Source organism: Nilaparvata lugens, chromosome 2 (genome assembly GCF_014356525.2).
Source record: "Nilaparvata lugens isolate BPH chromosome 2, ASM1435652v1, whole genome shotgun sequence".
NCBI lineage: Eukaryota > Metazoa > Arthropoda > Insecta > Hemiptera > Delphacidae > Nilaparvata > Nilaparvata lugens.
In genome coordinates, this window is record NC_052505.1 from 9,601,752 (window position 1) to 9,616,376 (window position 14,625).

The 14,625-nt window shown below is 32.4% G+C and overlaps 1 protein-coding gene across 1 annotated transcript; it reads left to right on the forward strand.

Annotated features, from left to right (window-relative positions):
* Window positions 1-682: 682 nt before the first annotated feature.
* Window positions 683-13,882, forward strand: LOC111053739 (N(4)-(Beta-N-acetylglucosaminyl)-L-asparaginase). The gene is made up of 6 exons (XM_039420497.1): window positions 683-1,002; window positions 2,613-2,766; window positions 5,656-5,881; window positions 7,152-7,336; window positions 10,981-11,088; window positions 12,640-13,882. The coding sequence occupies exons 1-6, from the start codon at window positions 828-830 to the stop codon at window positions 12,863-12,865; spliced, it is 1,074 nt and encodes a 357-aa protein (XP_039276431.1). The 5' UTR covers window positions 683-827; the 3' UTR covers window positions 12,866-13,882.
* Window positions 13,883-14,625: the final 743 nt, after the last annotated feature.

A 14,625-nucleotide genomic window follows, 5' to 3' on the forward strand; every position in this document is an offset into this window, starting at 1 on the left:
TAGTACTTTTCATTTTTTACTTAATTTTATTTCTTCTAAATACAAACTAAACCTGCAATCTATAGCAAAATTGGCCTGCCTATATAAATTGTATATATTTATAGCACGTTTAGCAATAAACAATAAATTTTAAGTTCACACGGGATAATATTTATTTTTTCAAAATTATTTCTCAATAGATCAAGATTAAAAAATAATATAGATAGCCTTTAGTGATAAATAAAAAACTGAATATAAAATAATGTACGGCATATATCCTATAAATATAAACTTTATTTGTGGAATTTAAATTTATTGATGAATAGAAAACCTTGGGATCGATTCATATCACAGATATGGAATAAATATCAGATACATGCTGTTATTCTTTTTTTTCATTCCAATAACTAAAAATCTTGTCAATTTATAATCCATTACCTACTACAGAAATAGGTTCAATCATAATAAATTATTCCTGAAATTTTGTTGGCTATTTGCTCTATACCTATTTCATTTTCAATTTTAGTCAGTTGCTCTATTTGCTCTATACCTATTTCATTTTCAATTTTAGTCAGTTGAATATTGTTCTTTTTCTCCTTTTCCTGTAATAAATTTCTTCTCCTTCAACACTCCAATGACAGTTGATAAATAATTAACTCAATTCTAAAATCAGGTTCAGAAAAAAATTTCGAGCTTCAGATAAGAGTATGGTAGTCTACTGTTATCATTAGTTTATTCATGACAGACATTGTTTGATTACGGATTAGTAGTGTTACAGCATGTATATAAAGTGTCGGCAATTTTAGTAGTCTGTTATTGTTAGCCTGGCACTCCCTCACTAACTGAAAATGTTTCTCTTCAAGAATAAATGTGCAGTGATTTCAGTATTTTCAATTCTAATAATCATAGCCACAGTTTCTTTGGTGACTGTTTACCAAATTTCTCATCATAAGGTTCATGCTAGGAAACGTGTGATTCCAATGGTCATGAACACATGGGATTTCAAACGCGCAACAGCTAGTGGTAAGTAGGTAACTTATAACAAAAAAAGTAAAATATAACAAACTATAACTGTGTAGAACGGAGCGGGCCCAAAGTAAAATGAGAAAACCATGTTTGAATGAGTTAAAATACAGTATAAGTAGTAGAAGTAGGAAGTCTCAATGTCTTACACAATCTAGTACAATCTTTCTGAGCTAATTTTTACATAAAAACTGTAATTTCAAACAATATCTGCAATCATGCAACAATGAGAATTTCAACTCACTTATCACTTTTACGCAACTAAATGTCTTTATAAATTGAAACCTATTAAACATACAGCTTATGTCATAGTGTGGAGTAGGTCAATTTCGTTATCAACAAAAGCATTCATTCACTTATCAAGACCGATTTTACTGAATTTGTTTAATTACCGTTGAATCCCAGATTTATTAGATAATGTTGTGGAGAGAAACTCAAGAAATTTATTTTATGAATTGGGATGAAAAGAAGTTTTGGACTGTAGTTTGTTTCTTTGTCCTTGAGTTGATTGTAAATGATATAAATAAATAAATGTGTAAGGAAAATATTCAATATATTGGTTAGTGTGCATAGTCCTGAACTCCTAAACAAAAATTTCCAACACTTCACAAAATATTACTCAGCTTATGAATATTCAATCCACCAATTAGACATTCAAATTCACCTATTATTGATTCGTAAAGTGTACCGTATAATTTCTCGTCTTCTACTCTAATATTTCTCTCTTCGCCAATTTTTTCTTCAGTTTCTATTTACAGCATATGATAAAACTAGTTTAAACCAAACCAATATAGCACTCTTGTTGTTCTTATACTTGAATATTTTTATTCCATTCTGTTTTTTCATGAGTGTGTACTTCTACCCTAAAGCTGTACATATATATGCTACAAATCTCCTATATATATTGGAGTGGCATACAAAGAATGGTGGTTGAAGTAGTGCCACTATATAGTGTGGTCTAATGGCAATGAAGAAAGATAGGAGAACAGCGTTGCCGATTCTCTGCCTCGCCACTGCCTTTTATATCTTATGTAATAAATTAACACTGCTTATTCTTGATTAAAATAATCAATTATATATCATTCGTCAAGAAAATATAGTTTTCAATGAATGAATAATATATTCTCATAATTATTGAGATCAAATATTTTGCTAATTAATTATATTTCTACATTGTTAATAGAAGATCTGGCAACATTGCGGAGCTAGAAGAAGACAATAGCGCTACTTGTTTTGTCGAATGATAGACAAGGATAGCAACATCTATTTTTATCAAATACTGCTATATTATAATTTGAACCTCACTAGTGCAACCAGGGTCCTGTTTCATAAACAATAAGAAGTTCTGTAATACAGGAACAGCTGATTTTAATGCCTATGTTGAGGTGATTCTCCTGTATTACGCGATTTATAAGTTTTATGAAACAGGCCCCAGCACCCAATTCATCCTGGGATCCACCATGAACCACCATAAATACCTAACTACTGAACTCAGTAACATGGACTCATATCATGGTCAAGTATAAGGGGTTGTTCAGTCTTTGAAAAATAATAATTACTATTGGCAAAAATAAAATATAATACTGTGTTTTTGAAACTTCATTTTTCAGCATGGGAGATAATAAAGAGTACCAAGTCTGCAGTTAATGCGGTGCACGAAGGATGTTTAATATGTGAAATAGATCAATGTAAGCATACTGTTGGTATGGGAGGAAGCCCGGATGAAAATGGAGAAACAACACTGGATGCCTTGATCATTGATGGGTAGGTCGACTATAAATAACAAATTAAAAAAAAACACTTATGGAGTGAAAAGGCACTTACATTGGTAGTGACGATCGTCTAAATGTGACATTAGAGTAAATTCCTACAGTCTGATGATCACCAACAACAGGTCGAAACGATCGTCACTACCAATGTAAGTGCATTTTCACTCCTTAAGTGTTTTTTTTCAATTCAAGTTCAATTTTATAGTGAAAAAGTATGGATATGCAACAGGGAAAACCTTTCATTATCTACTGTTTACAATTAGCATTTCCATCCATTGTCTCTTCCAACTGATCACTGATACTTCCAACACTCTACTATAGAAATTTACTTTTATAGGTAGGCCTAATAATTATTGTCAATATGCTAAATGAATATAAAATTCAGTTTTTTCAACCGTTTCATTCACGTGAATAATAGCCTAGTTTATTTAATATTCATAAACAGAATAAAATTAATAAGAATTTCAATAGTCTGTTCTTTTAAAAATACCATGATTATAAAATTTCTTATTTTATTCAATTCAAAACCTTTTTTTCAAAGGCTGGATTCATGCGAAATAGTTTTCTCTAGACAGTAGACTCTACATTATAGAATATGCATTTGTGCGAATAGACTTGACATTGATCATCATCTATTTTCGCCACACTGCACAGAAAGCAGCTGTTTTCCAGTCCCTACGTAGATCTGAAAGACCTTGTTTGCAGACGACGTCAGAAAAGGGTTTCTTTTCCGGTCTAGGCCAGAAAGTTGTCTCTTTCCAGCCGCTCATGGAAGTAGTTAATAAGTCATCCGCTAGATCGGGCGAGTGTCCACTTTCATCATCAACTGAATTCGCCATGATTTCAGTTCCAGTTTCGAATCAAACTAATTCGCTTCGCAACCAGTTTTATTCAATTATTTATTGTTGATTAGTGCATTCCGAATTTTCAAAAATGCTTGAAGATGACTGTGGTATTCCAAGTGAAATTTTAAAAGAATCTGAAATCCTGACTGCAAATCTTCTACCACTAAAATCAAGAGATAGGTACGATAGCTTAACGAGTATTCTTTATTTTGTATTCTTTATTTATTTTGTCTGCAATACCTGTAGTGTAGTGAAAAATATCGTTCGCACCACGGGCAAAAATGTTTTTCCAGCTCTCAATCTTTTCTAGTCCTCGGCCTACGGCCTCGGACTTGAAAACCGATTTCGAGCTGGAAAAATCTCATTTTCTGCTCTAGGTGCGAAATATACTATTTCCAGAGTCTAATTATTGTCTCTGACAATAATTCACAGCCTGCAATATTCATTTATTACCTACAGAAAATAAGTAGTACGCTTGTAATATTTTTAAACTAAACGAGACTTTTGACATTTATGCCATTTTCAAATGGTGTCCTTTTTCAAATGAATTATTATTTTTCAGATAACGAATATTTATAAAATAGTTATTTTCTATAATTAAACATTCAAGTAGCCCTATTATAATTATCTAATTTCATTTATTTATTTGTCAACATAGTTACAAACAAGACAATTTATCAATATTAATTAAAATAGGCATACATTTGCATTTGGAAATATATAATCTCGAACATATTAATGAGATAACAATGAGGAATTAACATAAGCTAACACAAAATATCTTACTATTTATTACATTAAAAGGATAAGTAATATTAGTCGGAAACTCTTTCGTGCATCACCGCATACATGACTATCAAAATAGGCATACACTTTTGGAAATATATAATCTCGAACAATTAATGAGATAACAATGAGAAATTTACATAAGCTAACACAAAATATCTTACTATTTATTACATTAAAAGGATGAGTAATATTACTCGGAAACTCCTTCGTACATTATTACCGCATACATGACAATAGCCTGCAATCAGAAATAGACTGATTCGATAAGAGATAACTTCTCTTACTTTTGCCATTAAAAAGAACGACTAGTAGTCAGATTTTTTCCAATAAATGAATTAAAAAAAGAGAAAATAATCCAACTGCTAGTCGTTCTTTTTAATAGAAAGTGATTTAATAATAAGCAGTTTGTGATGGAAAACAACATTGAAGAATAACTTCTCTTTTGAAAAAATCTGAAAATTCTAGTACGGTAGGCCTTGTGACAACACATTTCGTAAGCGGGCTGGCGTAGCTCGAATTGTCAGATAGCGAGCAGCGATTACTATCGATAAGATAAGGTGCCAGCCAGCTATTATATCAACTCACGCAGCTTTAATATATCTCTATCAATTCTTTGATATTATAAATGTGAATGTCTATGAAGAATTATATTTTTAATAATTATTGTAACCTCTCTCGGAAAGGTGTTCTCTAAATTATTCCCCTTCTGATTCATGATTTTATTTAGTTTTGTGGAGTTTATGTATTTTGCAATTGAGGGTGCTTACCCCTCACCTCCATAACTTTGGGGAAGTATCGGCCTTATCTCTCATTGTAACGGTACTCTCTCCCGGCAACTTGGAAGGAGCCCGGCTTGTCCTACTCTCTCGCTGTCGATTGAAGTGGGCGGTTGAACTTGGCTGTGATGAATTATTGTGATACATTAGAAAATTAAACCGTGATGTATTAGTGCGTGCGATGTGAAAAGACTGATGCCAAAAACCGACTGAGGCCTATCCAGGGACCAAAAGCTTAAAAGCCGGTGAGTCCGTTCCCTTATTAAAATATAAGTTACAAAGAGGACCCTTAGGTGGAGTCAGTTTCCACAGCCAACAGATAAAATTATTTTATTGCCTCAACTGACACCTCACTGTTACTCATACACTTTATCAAGTTCGGCTAATGTCTAGTTTACTTTTCAAACTAGTTTTTTCGAACTCTGCCGCATTATATTTCGTATTGCATGTGAATAAAAGTTGAAATTTTTTCAGAGCTACAATGAATGTTGGAGCCGTTGGTGGACTGAGATCGATCAAAAGTGCCATTTCAGTGGCAAGGAAAGTTATGGATCAAACAAAGCACACCTTGCTAGCTGGTGACCTAGCTACCCAATTCGCTCTAAATTTGGGCTTTGTGCCTGAGTCATTGCTAACGGACTATTCTTACGGCTTATGGAAGAGCTGGAGAGACAATAAATGTCAACCGAATTTTTGGAATGTGAGTAGCCCACAATGTCAATTATTGTTGTTTTTATCAGATAACAACTATACTAAAGTCCGAGAGATATTTTTTACACGGCTCTTTCTCAAAGACAGATAGGTCCGATGCTCTTTCCTTCACTATAATCACTCCCACTACCTACTAGCATTCTTCCTACTATTGTATCAGCATCCAATTGTGCGCAGCATACTTACTCCTCTCCACTACTCTGTCCCTGCTGCAAACTGTGGAAGGAGAAATCGGTTTCCCCTCTTCATGTTAAAAGTAATATCTCTCGGACTATAATAAGACATGTATAAGATGTATAATTTAACTACAGTAGAAATCAAGTTAGGTCTAATTTTAATAATTTCAATTCTACATACTACTTTATATGTAATATTACTAGCGTGAAATTTCTTTCCTTGATCAAAAATTTGCCTAGCTAGGCCTACTATAGGAACTCTTCCAGGCGTACGCGAACACATATTATTATGAAATCTACAGTGGAGAGTAGGCAGAATAATTAAAACATTCTTAAGCAGACGAACACTTGCACAGATACCGTACTATACTGTAAAGGTTCCTAGTGTACTACTATATAGAGATTAGAGTTGACAAATTAATTTCCATGTGATTTAATACCGTACAAGGAATCTCACAAGGAATACATGTAGGCTAATGTATTCTAGATTCTTTGATTCGATAAATACTTAACTGGATTGACATAACTATAGATTCAATAAATCATGCATGTTATTTTGGTGAATCAATTTTTATGATGATATAAATTAGGCCTTAGATAGGTACTTGAGAGTTGGTACGAGAGAGATGAAAAAATGCAAAACGTATCAGAAAAATATTTATCAAATCATCACTAATATTTCCATCATCATAAGTATGTTCTTCCCTGATCAGTGTGTTCGTTAGAAATGTGGACATATACAGTGTAGTAGGTTTATTTGACTTGAATAAAGTTTTTCTTCAGATCTTTGATGCTAATAAATTTGAAATTTAAATCTGGAGCTTTCAAATCTGAATTCAATTTAAATCTACTGCAATCAGTGATTCAATGTGATTATTTCATTCTATCAATAGTAGGCCCTGTGATGATTTTGTGATCTTTTGGATAGTTTTTTCGACTGGGCTGATAACATAATATGCACGTAGATCCAGGCCTATGATAAGAGCAGCCTATATATTTGGAGACTACTTGGCATTTGATATTTTATAGAGTGACTTTATTGACAATCGCATTTATATTTAATCGAGAATACTTGATTTGCAGAATGTTTCTCCAAACCACACGCAAACGTGTGGTCCATATTATATATCAGAAGGACTTGAAGATGCGACAGAGGATGAATATGGCAGCTCCACAAACCATGATACAATTACTGTTCTGGCAATAGACGAGGCAGGAAATATCGCTGCTGGTGGATCCACCAATGGACTCATTCACAAAATCCCTGGGTAATTAAATAATATTATTGGCATAATTTATCGAACAACTTATATATATTATCCATTTGTACGTCCATTTGAAGGCGTCCATGTATACACAGTAGCATATCATGTAAACACATCAGTATCACGTCCATGAACATCCATGTATACGACAGCAACAGACAGGCGAAGAGAAAATCAAACATCTGCATGCAGGCATGAGCAGATATATATTCAGACAGACGGACGTATATGTGTGTTACAGCTTTTAAGGCTGTGCAAAGGCTTAAAATATACTTTCTACTGGTGATATTTTTCAAAGTTTTTCGATTTGTAGGCCTATAATATCAAGCTATCAAAATGAAAAAGTTTTCTCAGGAAAACATTTTTTTCCGATCATTGCTTTCTGAAATAATATGTGCGCCTAAAGTTTAAATTTTTGGGACAGAACATTTCAAATTCGGTAAGAGATAAATCCATGACATTTAGAGGATAGATTCTTCATGGTATTGTTGAGAATGTTATTTTATTGTTGAGAATGTTATATTTTTGAGAATGTTATTCTATTTACTAAAAATAACTCAACTAAAAGTTATTTTTGGTCATTTTTAGTAAATTGAATAACTTTCTCAAAAATTGATATTTTCAGAAAATTTTTGTTTTATATTATCAATAATAACATGAAGAATTTCTCCTCTGAATCTCATAGATTTATCTCTAATCGAATTTGAAATGTTCTGTGAGAGTGTGGAAGACAATTTAGATTTAATTTATTTAGAAGATTAGAGGTACAGTTTATTGTAAATTAGAACAATAGCCGGCTGTACTTTGAACGACATCGGCTGATGTTAGTCAGCAGAACTGCTGCCTCAGCGGTCGGTGTCGTCTTCCTGTGTGCCATCCACAACATTTCCCCTGTGTAATTGTCACTCGGAAAGAAAATATAATGTTCTTATTCATTTTCTTTTCGATTGATAATTCCCCGGTGAATCGTTTGAGAGCGCCAGCTTACGGACCAGGTTGCCAAGATTTTTCCACAACCTGTGGAAAATTTCGGTGAGCTCTTGGTCAGTCAGTGGGCAGCTTTCAATAGTGCAGGACGAGATCCTAGGCAGAAATGTGTGTTGTGACCATACTATTGGGAATAGTGAGCGGTGAGTGACCAAATTCTAAACGATTTTTCTTACTTTTGTCTTGTGTGAGACATTGCTGAAAATTTGAGCAACCCATTCTTTTAATTTAATTCTTAAAATTTTCATCCTGTTCGTTGTACTCTGTGACTGTGACACCAAAACACAGCCGGCATGTTCTTCTTTTGTGTTTATTTGTCAAAAATTTATTAATTGTTTTATGAAAGAGTCGGAGGATAGATTATAAGCTAATTATAGCTAATTTAGAGTGAATTAAGGGAAACATTCGTCGAAGTAATTTGTTAGGATAGGCTCTGATTTATAGGTTTAGGCAAATTTGCCTAATTTTTTCAGTTTATTTCCGAATCTATTCATGATTGACCTGTAGATTATGATCAATATAGGTCATACGGTCGCGTTAATTTGTTCGGAGCTGTAGGAGTTAAGTAGGTACCTACTTTATTTTGTAAGATTAAGACATGTTTCCTTGTAAAGTTTGGCTGTTCAAGTTTTATTCAATTGATAGTATAGGTTGCAAACTTTCAGATCATTTGTGAGTTTCATGATCACTGCGCCATTGAAACGGTTATATGTATTTTAATTGAAAAAATTGGAATTTAACCTTTTTATTTTGTGTACAGTAAACGTTTGATTTTGTTAAAGTTGGTGGATTGAACATGAACTCTGGAAATGAATTTACTGCTGACTTAATATAGCTTTTCCTTCTTCAAAATGTACTGAATTCGAATGTATTTAGAAACATCTTTGAAATTTTGTAGAAAACTTACAGTAGAAAATTTTTCCGGTTCTGGCGCAGACCCGAGTAGTAGTCTAAAAGTGTCGGTTCTGGCCCTTAGTGGTCACAACATATTTTGCATTCATTGATCTTTTATCAATCTGAATTTGAACTTACCTAAAATCATTTTTGTTGTAATTTTATCAATGATTTAGAGTAGTTTAATTTTGCTGGTTCTGATGCAGATTTATCAAATCAATTTGAAACAATATAAACCTTTTTTTTAACATTCATTATTGGAAAATTGTCATTTTTTCTTCTTCTCATATCCCAATAATTATTTTTGTTTATATATCTACATATAAGTATCAACTTGACCACTAGAATACGATTATGAAGTAATTTTTTATATTGTAGCTTGATTGAGGGAATTAACAGATTTAAGAAAGAATTGGCAAAGCCACCCTTATGTCCCAGTGGGAGGGCATAGAATATAGTGCCTGATTTGGATATCTGTGTTTTCTCTGCCTTACCACCCCACCTGTATTTCGGTTACAGTTCTGTCTCAAAAATTTAAACTTTAAGCACTCATATCTCAAAAAGTAATGATCAGAAAAAAAAAGTTTTCCTGAGAAAACTTTTTCATTTTGATAGCTTGATATTATACAAATCGAAAAACTTTAAAAAATATCACCAGTGGAAAGTTTATTTTTAGCCTTTGCACAGCCTTTAACACCCGGGGAGGAGATTTTCACTCTGTCTGTCTGCATAAGTCCGTCTCTTGCTGTATGCTTTGAGCTAAATGCTATACCAGTACTTTCATGTCTATTATATACATCATTAAGCAAAAAATAAATAAGTCAAAATTATCTCTTTTCTTGGGCTACTTTATATTATAGGGCTACTTGTAATATAAAAAGAAATAAAAATTCCAGTACCCTTTTTTTGAATTATTTATTAAATATTTCATAATTCAGTAAAAGGGTACTGAGATTTTTGCTTTAATCTCTCTTTATAAATCAATATTAATTCATTTTTAAAGTTTAATTCCATTGGATTTCACTAGAATAGATCTGATTAGCCTGATCTCAAAAAAACTGGTTGAACAGTTAAAAGATTCAAACAAGACAAGACATTAGAGTATACACATCAAAACTGAAAAATCTTCACAAGGCAAAATTTTAAACAAAAGTATTTGGAGCAAAGTCTACAAACATTGATCAATTCAAGAATTCATCTTCTTAAAAATGTAATGAAGAGACCAGATGTTTCAAATGTAGGCTAAAATTGTGTTGAAAATTCAAAAAGTTGACTTGATACACTGACAAAAATAGGCTACCGATATATACCGGTAGGCTACAATAGGTCTGATATTAACTTACTTGGTGAGGGCTCAGTAAGGGCATTATTTGTTGAAACATGTAGTGAGAAATTAAGTCATTTTGTTAAATGACTCATATTGAATTTGTATTAGCAACTCTCACCGGTGCACAGGATTTTCCTTGCAGGTGATTGGTTTTTTATATTTTTGCTGAAAGTTTTGTTTTTTGTATATTTATTGTCATGAAGAACCAATAAAGAATTTGCATTGATTTTTGATTTTGAAATAAAATAAAGTTTAAAAAGGGTACTTTTATTATTTTTACATGTACTGAGATGTTTTCTCTTTTCTTAAATGTATTAAAGGTATTTTATAGTGAATAATATCTCTGCTAATGAAATTGAAGATATTGAGGGAGTTCAATTGAGAAGTTTTCGAAAGCTCAATATAGGAGTATACATCATTTTGTTGGTATTTTTGACAGGAGAGTAGGCGACACCCCGATTCCAGGGGCTGGAGCCTATGCTGATAATGAAGTCGGTGCAGCCTCTGCCACAGGAAATGGTGATATTATGATGCGCTATCTACCCAGGTAATTTTTCTCATAATCAATTGAGTCTATCATATGGCAATAAATATGCAATAGTAAAAATTTTACAATATTTATAATACATATTGAAAAAAAAATCATGTAGCCTAAACTTCTCATACCAGTATGGAAATTTATTGAAACTACGCAACCTACCTAATATGGTATAGTAACAACTTTCATATTTGTAATGCATGTAAAAATAAATGAGAAGCTATGCCAAAGGCAAAAGCTTCATGAGTTGAAATCAGCAAGAAAGAGAAGCTAAACTTTATAAAAAAATGAAAAAGAGAAAACACCTCCACGCCCAATAAATGAATACCAATATTTCAATCAGCATCTTCCATCTCGTGAGCTAAAATAATTGAATAGTTGAAATCAGCAAGAAAGAGAAGCTAAACTTTATAAAAAAAATGAAAAAGAGAAAACACCTCCACGCCCAATAAATGAATACCAATATTTCAATCAGCATCTTCCATCTCGTGAGCTAAAATAATTGAATAATAATATATGCAGTAGCGAAAACAATATAAAGTACTGTACTTATGGAGTTTCAAAATTAAAAATAATCTCAATATTCATAATATTGAGGGCCACAGCCACAGATGTCTTATTACAGACCTTTAAAAATACTGAATACTGAAAATACAGATTTTCTCTAGATTAGAAGTTGGAAAGTTTGATTGTGCTTTCCATGACAAACTATTTTTGGACAATAATTATATTACAGATTGATAAGATTTATTACTAAATCTGAATTTATTTCAAGACCTAATTGTATAAAATGTTCACCTCTCTGAAACTGAAATAGCCTACTCAATAAAGCTAATACATTTTTTATTTCCTATCTCTATCCATCTGCAAATGAAAATCACTTCCTCTAGGTATTTTTCATGATTATAGTTATCAAGATATTCATCTATTGTTATATTCTATAAGTATTTATAACTTTAAATTCCTATATTCCTATTTTCTATTTTCCTCGCCTTCTGATTGAAACTCCACAAAATGGTTGATTGCTATAATTAATAATCCTTTACATGTTAAATAGCCTAAACACAATATTTATTGAACCAAAATGACAATATTGAGTTAAAATTTCATGATCAAAGTACAATTTTTATTTGTATATTAGAATGAACAACTCAAGAAAGATTAGAATTATTGGCTCAAGCGATTAGCTAGCTATCTAATTAGTTGGAATATTATTTTAGAGACAATGTCTGTTTAGTTTCAGTAGATGTTTGGAATATCAAATAATTTCCTTAGCTACTTTAGACTAGAGGCGTTTATAATATTGACTGGTGATTTGTTTGAGAAATATCACATGGAGATTATGATGAGTACTGTACACTCCTTTATCATTTGTGTGTATATGATATAATTAATTATATAATAATAATTTTGAGTAATATCAAATGGAGAATATGATAAGTACTCCTTTATCATTTGTGAGTATATGATATAGGCCTACTTAATTATAGTAATAAATTTGTGGATATTTTATCATTTTGTGATTGACACATATTTATTGCTGCAACATTAATGTTTCAGCTTTTTGGCCGTAGAAATGATGAGGATGGGAATGTCTCCGAAGCAAGCAGCTGAGACGGCGATAAAGAGAATTTCGTCACGACACCCGAGATTCTTTGGAGCCGTGATTGCCGTCAATATTTATGGAGATTTTGGAGCAGCTTGCAATGGGATGGAAACATTTCCATTCTGTGTAGCTAATGAGGAGTTGGGGGTTAAAAACTTTTCAATTCCCTGCAACATTTAAGAAACATTGAAATCAAGTAAACTTATATAAAATATATACTATGTGGAAAGAAATGTCTCCGAAGCAAGTAGTGGATATTTATTGCTGCAACATTATGGTTTCAGCTTTTTGGCTGTAGAAATGATGAGAAATGGAATGTCTCCGAAGCAAGCAGCTGAGACAGCAATAAAGAGAATTTCGTCACGACCCCTAAAATTCTTTGGAGCGGTGATTGCAGTAAATATTTATGGAGAGTTTGGTGCAGCTTGCAATGGAATGAATCGTTTCCATTTTGTGTAGCTAATGAGGAGTTGGGGGTTAAAAACTTTTCAATTGCCTGCAGCATTTAAGAAAAAGTAAAATCTGGGATACCTTTCAGTTGGGAGCTGTAGGCATCTTCTAATGTTTTAGGCATGCAGTTTCACTGTATAGACAAGCAGCGGCAAACATCGAGTTTCCAGAAACATATTTATCGCTGTAACATTAATGTATCAGCTTTTTGCCCGTGGAAATAATGTGGAATGGAATGTCTCCGAAGCAACCAGCTGAGACAGCAATAAAGAGAATTTCGTTACGACACCCAAAATTCTTTGGAGCGGTGATTGCATTCAATATTCATGGAGAGTTCGATGCAGCTTGCAATGGAATGGAAACGTTCCCATTTTGTGTAGCTAATGAGGAGTTGGGGGTTAAAAGCTTTTCAATTCCTTGCAACATTTGAGAAAAACGTGAAATCAAGTGAACTTATATAAAAATTATATTTCATAGAAGCCAATAATGGCACCATATCCACTCCTTTACTAAGTCAACTTTGTAATAATATTGTTACACAAATTAATTCATGTATTCTTGACTAAGTACATTCTGCAGTAGCCCACTGATAACATTCTGGAAATGCTCGAAAATAAATGTAACCCTTCCAGTTCATAAATTTGATTTACATAGATAATTTGTTATCAGAATAATTTTAAAATATTGTTTCATTTCTATACAAACAATACCATCATTGTATATAATAAAAATGAATATTTACTGTGATGAAAATGGCAATTATTTTGGGATGTAATTAGCATAGTGCTCAGCTAAGCTTATAACCCAGATTAGATAAACGACTGTCTATTCTCGTTGTCAAGAGTTCAATGTATTAAAGGAAAAAGATCCGCTAATTCATTAGTTGAATCAACCACATTGATCTCTTACAATCGAGCTACCCATTACCCACGCACAATCCTAAAGCATCCACATCAGCTAAATTATTAATTTGTATAGAAATCATGGATAGTCTAATAGAAACAACAAAATATGTCTATTTGATATTAAAAAGTGAAATTCCAATCGTATTGCGGACTGAGTTTATTATTATAGATTAGATTAGTGAGCTCTATTAGATTAGTAAGCTTCTTAGATTATTATAGATTCTTAGTCGTTCCTATATCGATTTTCTATGAATTTCATACTTCAAAAAGATGCTTCACACAAGTAAGTAGAGCTGAACATGGCTTTCAACCTCAATGCAACTTGAATAATATTTGAATATTTTTCTTTGGTGCCAAATATTTACAGTAGGAGAAAGTGATCTGAGAGTCAAATCATTTTGAAAATCCACAAATTCAATTTCAACTGAAGCCTGTTGAAATGTTTTACAACACAAGCTGCCAAATCTTCTGCATAAATCTCTACAAAAGAGAGTTGATGAATTGTACCATATTTGATATGCTTTTAAATTCTTGAAATCGTTGATCAAACTGTTGTCTCAACTCTGAAAGGATTGTAACGTACCG